The sequence below is a fragment of the Giraffa tippelskirchi genome, chromosome 4 (assembly GCF_054371585.1).
Source record: "Giraffa tippelskirchi isolate mGirTip1 chromosome 4, T2T-mGirTip1v1.2.pri, whole genome shotgun sequence".
NCBI classification, from domain to species: domain Eukaryota; kingdom Metazoa; phylum Chordata; class Mammalia; order Artiodactyla; family Giraffidae; genus Giraffa; species Giraffa tippelskirchi.
Window position 1 is genome coordinate 195,936,592 of NC_137278.1, and position 12,522 is coordinate 195,949,113.

The window sequence follows — 12,522 nt, forward strand, 5'->3', positions numbered from 1 at the left end:
TCATTACATACATTGATTTTTCAGCTTTAGTAGTTCCATTTGTCTATTTTTTCTAGTTTTTCTCTCTGCTTTAATTTTTTGCTACATAAAGCGTATTTATATTAGTGTCTTAAAATATTAGCAGTCAGTTAAATAATTTCTGAAAGAGTCTGACACGACTGAGCGACTGAACTGAACTGAACTGAAATAATTTCTGGTATCTGTTTTTAGTGATTGCTCTTTTAAAATTTTGCTATGAGTTACAATTTTCTTTTTTGGAAAGCCTTGTAATTTTTTGATTGGATGTTGGGCATTGCTTAGAAGTCCTTTAACAGAAAGAATTCTAGCAATAAATAATCAAAATACCATCAGGTAGCAGGGAATTGTACTTGATGAATCAAACAATGTTTTTCACTGAATTACATTGCATTCTCTTCTAAATATGTCCCTTTCGTGACAAAGTGATAAATTTTTATTTTGGTTTCTCTACTTTAACTTCAAAACTTCTTGTCATCCCACTTTTGCTTGCCACATACCCAAATTACACTCCACTTCTACAGCAGTTGCTTTCCTTTTTCCATTTTCTTTGCCATCCATCCATATGTTTTAAAATTGTGTTTGCTTGTCTGAAGTGGGAGAAATGGGAAAGGATGGAACAGTTAGGTGGCATATAGGAGGAGCAGAGTGCAATGAAATATGCTAGTTACTAATTTAACAACTATTTCCCCCAAATACTTGTGTATTTTATACAGATGGAGGTTTTTGAAACTCAGAACCCTACAAATTAGGCCTTACTTGATTTCTGCTTCCTTCTTACTCCCTTCTCCCTCTCTTTGGGCAGCATGCCACCTTCTTTCAAAATTATAAAGCATTTATGAAAGAAATTGGAGATATACATAAATAAAGTATCTTGTGTTCATCACTGGAGGTATCAATATTGTAAAGTGATCTACAGGTTTTACGCAATCCCCCTCAAAAGTCCAATGGCATTCATTATAGATACAGAAAGTACAATCCTAAAATACAAATATGTATATTATTTACTTTAAATCTATTCATGATTTTTTTGTTTTCTTACCGTTATTGACTTTTACTTTCATTACATTGTGGTCAGAAAAGATACTTGATTCAAATTTTCTTGAATTTGTTAAGACTTGTTTGCAACCCAACATGTCATTTATCCTGGAAAATATTCCATGTTTGCTTGAGAAAAATGCATATTGCTTTTCTATTTGAATGATCTATTAATTATAGAGAGTGGGATATTAAAGTTTGCTACTGTTAATGTATTGCTTCTACTTCTCCCTTAAGAGCTGTCCATGCTGTCTTGTACATAAATCCTATATTGTTGAGTACATCTACATCTGTAGTTGTTATATCTTCCAGTTGAACTGCTTCTTGTGACAGTTTTTGACTTAAAGTCTCTTTTGCCTGACTTAGATCTCTTTTAGTTATTATTGGCATGGCATCTCTTTCTCCATCTGTTCACTTTCAGCCTACGTGAGTCATGAAATCTAAAGTGAGTCTCTTATATACAGAATGTAGTTGGATCTTGTTTTTAATCCATTCAGATAATCTATATCTTTTGATACAAAAGCGTAGTACATTCACATTTATAATCATACTGAAAGATAAGGACTTACATTGCCATTTTATTAATTATTTTCTCTCTGTTTTATAATTTCTTGTTCCTGCTTTCTTCTGTGCTTCGTTTGTGGCTTGATGATTTCTTATAGTGGTATGCTTTGATTAATTTCTCTTTTCGTGTGTATATGTAGTATTCTTTTTATTGTAGTTACCATGGAACTTGTATAAAACATTTTATAACTATGACAGTATATATCAGAAGTTAAGTACTGTTATGAAAGCAACTTAATTTCAATAGCACGCAGAAACTGCATTTTACTCCTCCCCTACATTTTAAGTGATTGATGTTAGATTTTACTTCTTTCTATATTGTGTTTCCAACAGAAGCTTTCTCTAATTATAGTTACTTTTATGATTGTCTTTTGATTTATATTTACATGAAAGTGAAAGTGAAGTAGCTCAGTAGCGTCCGAATCTTTGCGACCCCATGGACTATAGCCTGCCACGCTCCTCCTTCCGTGGGATTTTCCAGGCAAGAGTACTGGAGTGGGTTGCCATTGCCTTCTAATGTTCAAAGCAAGTTATGTACCACTCTTGCAGTATTACAATATTCAGTATTTCTCTTTAGATTTACCAGTAAGATTTACACTTTCATATATGAAGATACTTTTGTATCCTATCTTGTTTATTAATTAAACTTGAAGAACTCCTTTTAGCACTTGGGTAATGTAGTGATGATGAAATCCCTCAAATTCTACTTGTCATTTATATACATATATGACATTTTTATATATACGACATATATTTATATGTATATGACATGTCTATATATGCTTCCCTGGTGGCTCAAATGGTAAAAAAAATCTTCCTACAGTGAAAAATACCCAGGTTTTGTCCCTGCGTTGGGAAGATCCCCTAGAGAAGGGATTGTCTACCCACTCTAGTATTCTTGCCTAGAGAATTGCCTGTTCACTTTCAGCGCACGTGAGTCATGAAATCTAAAGTGAGTCTCTTATACACAGAATGTAGTTGGATCTTGTTTTTAATCCATTCAGATAATCTATATCTTTTGATTTGAAAGTGTAGTACATTCACATTTATACTCATACTGAAAGATAAGGATTTACTTTGCCATTTTATTAATTATTTTCTCTCTATTTTATAATTTCTTGCTCCTGCTTTCTTCTGTGTTGCATTTGTGGCTTGATGATTTCTTATAGAGGTGTGCTTTGATTCATTTCTCTTTTTTGTGTATATGTACTATACTCAAAATTCTCCAAGCCAGGCTTCAGCAATATGTGAACCGTGAACTTCCAGATGTTCAAGCTGGTTTTAGAAAAGGCAGAGGAACCAGAGATCAAATTGCCAATATCTGCTGGATCATCGAAAAAGCAAGAGAGTTCCAGAAAAACATCTATTTCTGCTTTATTGACTATGCCAAAGCCTTTGACTATGTGGATCACAATAAACTGTGGAAAATTCTGAAAGAGATCGGAATACCAGACCATCTGACCTGTCTCTTGAGAAACCTGTATGCAGGTCAGGAAGCAACAGTTAGAAATGGACATGGAACAACAGACTGGTTCCAAATAGGCAAAGGAGTACGTCAAGGCTGTACATTGTCACCCTGCTTGTTTAACTTCTATGCAGAGTACATCATGAGAAACGCTGGGCTGGAAGAAACACAAGCTGGAATCAAGATTGCCGGGAGAAATATCAATAACCTCAGATATGCGGATGACACCACCCTTATGGCAGAAAGTGAAGAAGAACTAAAGAGCCTCTTGATGAAGGTGAAGGAGGAGAGTGAAAAAGTTGGCTTAAAGCTCAACGTTCAGAAAACTAAGATTATGGCATCTGGTCCCGTCACTCCATGGGGACTAGATGGGGAAACAGTGGAAACAGTGTCAGACTTTATTTTTTTGGGCTCCAGAATCACTGCTGATGGTGACTGCAGCCATGAAATTAAAAGACGCTTACTCCTTGGCAGGAAGGTTATGGCCAACCTAGATAGCATGTTTAAAAGCGGAGACATTACTTTGCCAACAAAAGTCCGCCTAGTCAAGGCGATGGTTTTTCCAGTGGTCATGTATGGATGTGAGAGTTGTACGGTGAAGAAAGCTGAGCGCCGCAGAATTGATGCTTTTGATCTGTGGTGTTGGAGAAGACTCTTGAGAGTCCCTTGGACTGCAAGGAGATCCAATCAATCCATCCTAAAGGAGATCAATCCTGGGTGTTCATTGGAAGGTCTGATGTTGAAGCTGAAGCTCCAATACTTTGGCCACCTCATGCGAAGGGTTGACTCATTGGAAAAGACCCTAATGCTGGGTAGGATTGGGGGCGGGAGGAGAAGGGGACGACAGAGGATGAGATGGCTGGATGGCATCACCGACTCGATGAACATGGGTTTGAGTAGACTCCGGGAGTTGGTGATGGACAGAGAGGCCTGGAGTCCTGCAATTCATGGGGTCGCAGAGAGTTGGACACGACTGAGCGACTGAACCGAACTGAACTGAACTGAACTATACTTTTTATTGTAGTTATCATGGAACTTGTATAAAACATTTTATAACTATGACAGTATATATCAGAAGTTAAGTACTGTTATGAAAGCAATTTAATTTCAATAGCATGCAGAAACTGCATTTTACTCCTCCCCTACATTTTACGTGATTGATGTCAGATTTTACTTCTTTCTATATTGTGTTTCCAACAGCAGCTTTCTGTAGTTATAGCTACTTTTATGATTGTCTTTTGATTTATATTTACATGAAAGTGAAAGTGAAGTAGCTCAGTCATGTCCGACTCTTTGTGACCCCATGGACTATAGCCTGCCACGCTCCTCCGTCCATGGGATTTTCTAGGCAAGAGTACTGGAATGGGTTGCCATTGCCTTCTAATGTTAAAAGCAAATTATGTACCACTATTACAGTATTACAATGTTCTGTATTTCTCTTTAGATTTACCAGTAAGATTTACACTTTCATATATGAGGATACTTTTGTAGTCTATCTTGTTTATTAATTTAAACTTGAAGAACTCCTTTTAGCACTTGGGTAATGTAGTGATGATGAAATCCCTCAGATTTTGCTTGTCATTTATACATATATATATATGACATTTTTATATATATGACATATACTTATATATATATATGACATGTATATATATGCTTCCCTGGTGGCTCAAAAGGTGAAAAAATCTTCCTACAGTGAAGGATACCCAGGTTTGGTCCCTGGGTTGGGAAGATCCCCTAGAGAAGGGATTGTCTACCCACTCTAGTATTCTTGCCTAGAGAATTCCATGGACAGAAGAACCTAGTGGGCTATATATAGTTCATGGGGTTACAGGGAGTTGGACATGACTGAACAACTAACACACACACAAATGTATGTATAACATGTATATATTATATAGCATATATACACACATGTATTATATAACATATATAATACACATATATTATTGTTGTTTTGGTGGTGGTGGTGGTTGGGATTAAACCTGCATCTCCTGCATTGGCAGGCTGATTCTTTAACTCTGAGCAACCTGGGAAGCGCTTTTCTGTGTATATACACACATATGTATATACACATATATATATCTAATGCCTCCATTTTTAAAGGACAGTTTAGCCATATAAAGTTTTGATGATTGGGTTGACAAGTTTTTTTTTTTCCTGTGGTACTTTTGATGTGTCATCCTGCTCTCTTGGCCTAAAAGGTTTCTAGTTTTAAAGGGTTTTTCTTGGTGACAAGTCACTTTTTTTTTTTTTCTGTTTTCAAATTTTTCTCTTTGTCTTTAAATTTTGGTAATTTAATCAAAACATGCCTTGGTGGGGACCTCTTTGGTTCCACTTATTTGGAAACTCATGGGCTTCATGAATCAAGACATCCATTTCCCTCCATAGATTTGGGGATTTCTCAGTTATTATTCCTTTGAATAAGCTTTCTGCTCCTTTCTTTCTTTTTTCCTATTGGGATTCTCAAATATATATATCTTGCTTGTGGTATCCCATATGTGCTATGTATTCTGTTCACTGTTTTTTCTTTTTGTTTTTCTAACTTGATAATTTCAAATGAAATGTCTTTAAGCTTACTGATTCTTTGATTTCCATGATAGAGTTTGCTTGACATTTTCATTTTGATTTGTAATTCAATTATTGAATTCTTGAGCTCCAGAATTTCTGTTTGGTTTCTTTTTTTATATTTTCTAGTTCTTTATGAAGCTTCTCATTTTGTTCACGTATATTTTTCCTGATTATACTTACTTGTCTCTCTGTATTCTCTTGTAGGTCACTGAGCTTCAAAACAATGAATTTGAATTTTGTATCAAGCAGTTCATAGATCTCTATTACTTTAGGATTAGTTTTGGGGCTTTATTAGTTTCCTTTGGTGGTATCATGTTTACTAGATTCTTCATGATCTGGGTAGGCTTGCACTGGTGACTGTGTATTTGAAGGAGCAGACACTTCTTCCAGACTTTACAAACGGGTTTCCACAAGTAAAGATTTACTGCCTTGTCCTTGAAGTGATAGGACTGCCTCTGGAATCATGGACTAGCAAAGCTGGAGTCAGGTTATGTGGCTGCTCCTAGAGCTGCTTTGGGGTCTATGGTCAGTGGATATGTGGCGAAGGCATGGATGGGCGTGGTTTTCTCTGGGTTCCTGCATGGTCAGGATTGCCTCCCTACTGTGGTAGAATGGGTTTGGACCTAAGTCAAAGGGCTGCTTCATAATCCATAATCAGGTATGCAATTGGCCATCCTATTACCAGAGTTGCCAACAGGTTGTGCCTCCTTCTGGATGTCTGGGCAGACAGCACTGCCCAGGACCATGGTGGTGCAGGGTTGGAGCAACATCATGGAGCTGATTCTGGGTCCACAGTTCTGTCTGAAGTTGGCAGCCATGTTGCTGGGGACACCCTGTTTCTGTGGGAGAATGAGAGCAGGGGAATCTCCTTTTCTGTCATCTTGATGTCAAAGATGAATACAGAAAAAGTGCAATAATAGAATTAAAATCAGTAAAATATCAGATTTTCTGTGATTCCTGTCTCAGAAGAAAAACCTGTAATAGGAACTGTTTGGCAAACTCACAGTCCCATAAACTTCCAATAGAACTCACTCTCTCCCAAGTTCATTGACAAATCCTGGGGTTTCAACAGAGATGGTTAGGACCACACCCCCTCTTCTATGACTCTTTGAGCTTTCTTAACTCATGTTCTTTCCCACTGAAGTCACCTAAGAAATTTTTGGAATTTTTGCCATTAAAAATTATCAGAAAAATATAAAAACCATAAATGTTGATTATTTATAATGTCTATATTTCTTCTCTCACACAACCTCTCTACAGGTTGCCATGCACTCATGGATCCTGCTTCATGATTTTCCTTACCTAATTCACTTGAGGACTAGCTCCTGGGAGAGAAAACTATTCAAAATAATAGCCTCACAAGTCTCAGGAAAGTTTTCTAACTTTGGAGGACAGATCTCTACTCTGTCATAGTCCATGTCTCTCTGGGGTGGTTCTGTTCTTCATATGTCTTCATTCATGTTTGAATGCCAACACATTATGCAATTTCCTTGGGCTCTGTAGTCCTGGGTTCCTAAAGGTGAAAATCACTTCTCCAATCAATGATAAATTACCTGTTCCTGGTGTTCAGGCATTTCTGATGATAGGTCTTGAACTCTGTGGTTTCCAGGCCTGTAGATAAGAAATTCATATTTCTAACCATTCTCAGAGTATACGTTGTTGGGATACAGTCATCCCAAACTGACCCTGCAAATTCTTCAGAACTTCTCTTCAGAATCTTGTTCATGAAAAGGCAACTCTGAAACCAACGATCAAATTCTCTCTCCATGCCCCATTCCTGGAAAAGAAAAGCACTCACATCATTGCCTGTGATGTGTTGTTTCCATTTGTCAAGTCAGGATCAAGAACATTCACTGGGTTTGCTTATCTGTTTCTCTTAGGGTTTATGCGTCTAGCCGAAGGAGATGGACCCTGCTCAGGGAGAGTAGAAGTTCATTCTGGAGAAGACTGGACCCCAGTGTCTGATGGAAACTTTACATTCCCCACCGCACAGGTCATCTGTGCAGAACTGGGATGCGGCAAGGTTGTGTCTGTCCTGGAACACGTGCCCTTCAGAGAGTCAGGTGGCCAGGTCTGGGCTGAAGAGTTCAGGTGTAAAGGGGAGGAGCCTGAGCTCTGGTGGTGCCCCAGAGTGCCCTGTCCAGGGGGCACTTGTCAACACAGTGGGGCTGTTCAGGTTGTCTGTTCAGGTGAGATGTAGATCAGGTTTATAACCTCTCTGCTTACCGTGTTCAGGTGAGAAAGTCAGAGTTTTCTGAAACCCTGTTTTCTTCTACCAATGTACACAGAAGTCCGACTCATGAAAAATGGCTCCTCTCAGTGTGAGGGGCAGGTGGAAATGAGCATTTCTGGACGATGGAGAGCTCTCTGTGCCTCCCACTGGAGTCTGGCCAATGCCAATGTTGTCTGTCGTCAACTCGGCTGTGGAGTCGCCATCTCCACCCGCAGAGGACCACATTTTATGGAAGGAGGTGATCAGATCTCAACAGTCCGATTTCACTGCTCAGGGGCTGAGTCTTTCCTATGGAGTTGTCCTGTGACTGCCCTGGGTGGTCCTGACTGTTCCCATGGAAACACGGCCTCTGTGATCTGCTCAGGTAAGAGAGGGTGAAGGGTTACTGGTACTCAGGATGCTCCTGGAGTGAAATGTCCTGAAGAGCACAGAGTGACAGGAAACTGGCATCAAAAGTCAGATATTTCAGGGTGAAATGTGGTTCTTCTCATTGTTCATTCATTTTGCAAGTCAGGGCAAGAAGTGGTAAGGGGAAATAATGTAATTTTAAGCAACACTATTATTTAAATATAATCATAGAAAGCAATGTATAAGCAGTAAGTGTAGGCTTCAGTCATGTACCCAGATCAGCAAAGAGAACACTCCCAGAACCACAGTCGCTGTTGCCTCCCCATAACTGTGTCTCCCTCCTCTCCAGTTAAGACTGCTTACCTACCTTCTACTACCATAGAGTGTTTTGCCACTGTTTGAACTGTATATAAAATTATGCAGTGTGCTTTCTTTTGTGTATAACTTTGCATCAGCATTATATTTGAGATTCACTCATGAGGTTGCTTATAGAAGCATTTTATTCATTTTTATTACTGTAAAGTATGTCTTTGAAAGATCACACGACCATGAATTGGTCCATTCCACAATAGATGGTAGAGATCTGAGTTGTTTCCTGTTCTTGACTATTACAAATATGATGCTACATCTTACCATGACAATGACTTCGGGTGCAAACATGTTATTTATCTTGTGTGTTTAACCTTTGGTCTTTCATTCTCATTTTCTTAATGGTATGGTGTTCTTTGATGAGCCAAGCTCTTAATCTTAAGAAACTGCAATTTACCAACTTCTTCCTTTACTTTTAATGCTTCTTAGATCTTTTCAAATGAACTTCGTCTACTTCAAGACCATAAAAACATTCTCGAAGAGTATCTCATATAAGTTTAATTATTTTTCTCTTGCGTAGAATTGTGCATCCCTTCTGCAATTGATATCTGTGTAAGATAAGATCAAGTTTCATATGGTATCAAATTGACTCAGAATCATTTTCTGAAAAGACTCTTTTCCCCACTGTAGTGCCACCTTTGTCATAAGAAGAAGAGCATATGTATGAGTCTTTTTTAAGACTCTTTATTCTCTTCCATTGTATCATTTGTCTATCTTTGCACCAATACTGCATTTATTAATTATTGTAACTTTATAGTAAGTCTGGATAATTTTAATGTAAAGAGTTACTTTATATTATTAACCTATCTACCTTTGTTGCTTTTTTCATCAACTGTGTTGGTCATTCTTGTTCTTTTGTATATTATTTCAATTTTGGAATCAGCTTTTTGTTTTTTAAAAAAATTGTGTATTTATTTTTGACTGTGTTGGACATTAGTTGCAGCATATGGATCTTCATTATGTCTTGAGAGATCTTCTGCTATGACACATGGACTGCCTAGTTGTGAGGCTCCAGCTGAGATGCTCTGTTGCATATGGGATCTTAGTTCTCACACCAAGGATCAAATCTGAGTTCTCTGAATTGCATGGCTGATTCTCAATCACTGGACCAGGAGAGGCATCCCTCAGCTTGTCATTTTTCACCAAATAATAAAAAGTGTTGTTTGTTTTTTTTTAGATTAATCTACACAGAAACTTGAGGTGATTGACTGACAATGTTGAGTCTTCCAATTCATTGACACTAACCCTAACCCTAACCATTCGGTTAGGTTTCCAATTTCTCTCCAAGGTTTTGCCCATCTTCTGCTAGGTTTTTCTCCCAGGCATTTTATGTTTTTGGTGTTATAAGTATTTCTTTTAGTGGAAGTGTCCTCGGAATGATTTATCTCTGACTTGTTTTTACTTTTCCCTTTTTTTATTTTGATGTAATTTGAGACTTACAGAAAAGGTGTAAGAATAATAAAAGAATCCAGAAGACCTTTAGCTGGATTTCCCAATGTTAGTATTCTGCTTTAATCTCTCCCCTCAATTGACATCTCTCTCTATTTCTGTTTCTGTCTTTTGTTCTGTCCCCCTCCCACCACATTTCTCCATGAATATGTAAAATATTTCTGAATTAGGCTGCAGACCTGATGTCTCTTTACCTCTAAAATGCTTCAAGGGATTTCCTTATGGAACCACACTTCAGTCAAGTCATCAGACCACTTCTGCTCCAGATGACATCTAAGTGCAACCACATGAAAGACTCTAAGACAGAACTGCCAAGTGGTTCTGTCCGAAATTACTTACCCAGGAAGTCTTTAGCAAAATGAAGTATATATTTTTGCTTAAGTGGCTAAGCCTTATGGAAAAATTTATTATACAGCAATATAACCAGGACACGCCTCCCTGGTGGCTCAGGGTAAAGAACCCTCCTGTCAAGTCAGGAAACACGAGTTCTGCCTCTGGGTCTTGAAGATTCCCTGGAGATAGAAATGGAAACCTACTCCAATATTCTTTCCTGAGAAATCCCATGGACAGAGGAGCCTGGTGGGCTATATTCCATATGATCCCAAAAAGTATCAGACATGATTGAGTGACTAAACAACAACAGGACACTTACTAGCAACAGGGCACTTATTATATGACCTGCATCACTAAATAGAAGACTATTTGTCCTCTGATCTTCTGTTTCCTCTTTCTACTTTATGTCCAGCTAATGTTCTGAAACGGTCATCCTTTATATCTTAACATCAGCTGTTAAGTTTTTCAGCAGTAGAATTTTTCTCTGTTTTTATTTTGTCAATTTCTTTTGTCAATTAATTCCATGAGGCCTTCAATCATGGCTATTTAAATACTCCACCAGATAACTCTAGTAACTGAATAACTTGGGAAATTCTTTTTAATGTCTTTTTCCTCCTGCTTTTCTACGAGGTTACTTTTATATGTGTATTGCTTTTAATAACAAACTTTGTAGATGAAACAGTGGTAGAATCCCTTTGGGAAAGATTTTATTTTGCTTTTGTTGTTTATGCATAGATTTAGAGACAAAACAGCTTATTTAACTCATTCTTAGTGCAATGGTTGGCTGAAAACAATTGTGGCACTGGCAGAAGCAGAATTCTCCCTAGAGAAGGTGAACCCTAAATTGATAACCTTACATTTACATTTCAACACTACATGAACCGTGAACTTCCAGATGTTCAAGTTGGTTTTAGAAAAGGCAGAGGAACCAGAGATCAAATTGCCAACATCTGCTGGATCATCAAAAAAGCAAGAGAGCTCCAGAAAAACACCTATTAGTTGTTTACTGACTATGTCAAAACTTTTGACTGTGTGGATCACCACAAACTCTGGAAAATTCTTAAAGAGATGGGAATACCAGACCACCTGACCTGCTTCTTGAGAAATCTGTATGCAGGTCAGGAAGCAACAGTTAAAACTGGACATGGAACAACAGACTGGTTCCAAATAGGGAAAGGAGTACGTCAATGCTGTACGTTGTCACCCTGCTTATTTAACTTATATGCAGAGTACATCATGTGAAATGCCAAGCTGGATGAAACACAGGCTGGAATCAAGATTTCCAGAAGAAATATCAATAATCTCAGATATGGAGATGACAGCATCCTTATGACAGAAAGCAAAGAAGAACTAAAGATCCTTTTGATGAAAGTGAAAGAAGAGAGTGAAAAAGTTGGCTTAAAACTCAACATTCAGAAAATTAAGATCATGGCATCTGGTCCCATCACTTCATGGCAAATAAATGGGGAAACAGTGGAAACGGTGACAGACTTAATTTGGGGGAGTGGCTCCAAAATCACTGTAGATGGTTAACTCACCTGTGAAATTAAAAGATACTTGCTCGTTGGTAGAAAAGCTTTGACCAACCTACACATCATATTAAAAAGCAGAGACATTACTTTGCCAACAAAGGTCTGTCTAGTCAGGCTATGGTTTTGCCATTAGTCATGTATGGATGTGACAGTTGGACTTTAAAGAAAGCTGAGTGCTGAAGAATTGATGCTTTTGAACAGTGGTGTCGGAGAAGACTCTTAAGAGTCCCTTGGATTGCAAGGAGATCCAACCAGTCCATCCTAAAGGAAATCAGCCCTGAATATTCATTGGAAGGACTGATGCTGAAGCTGAAACTCCAATACTTTGGCCAGCTGATGTGAAGAACTGACTCATTGGAAAAGACCCTGATGCTGGGAAAGATTGAAGGCGGGAGGAAAAGGGGACGACAGAGGATGAGATGGTTGGATGGCATCACTGACTCGGTGGACATGAGTCTGAATAAATTCCGGGAGTTGATGATGGACAGGGAGGCCTGGTGTGCATTCAGTCCATGGGGTTGCAAAGAGTTGGACATGACTAAGCGACTGGACTGAACTGAACTGAACTGTTACATTAACATTGTTTATTTCAGACTTCATCACTA

General features: G+C 38.2%; 1 protein-coding gene across 7 annotated transcripts in view; it reads left to right on the forward strand.

The window, feature by feature from the left end:
- LOC145544786 (antigen WC1.1-like) overlaps positions 1-12,522 on the forward strand; it is a 52,149-nt gene that overhangs the window by 12,929 nt on the left and 26,698 nt on the right. For 4 of the 7 annotated variants that reach the window (XM_081587984.1, XM_081587985.1, XM_081587988.1 and 1 more), the window contains exons 3-4: positions 7,534-7,842; positions 7,942-8,250. The exons of 2 other annotated variants lie outside the window; for them this stretch is intronic. In XM_081587984.1, the coding sequence (XP_081444110.1) occupies positions 7,534-7,842; positions 7,942-8,250 (618 nt within the window). Of the gene's footprint in view, positions 1-7,533; positions 7,843-7,932; positions 8,251-12,522 lie in introns of all 7 variants that reach the window. One more of the 7 variants, XM_081587986.1, reaches the window with a different exon arrangement.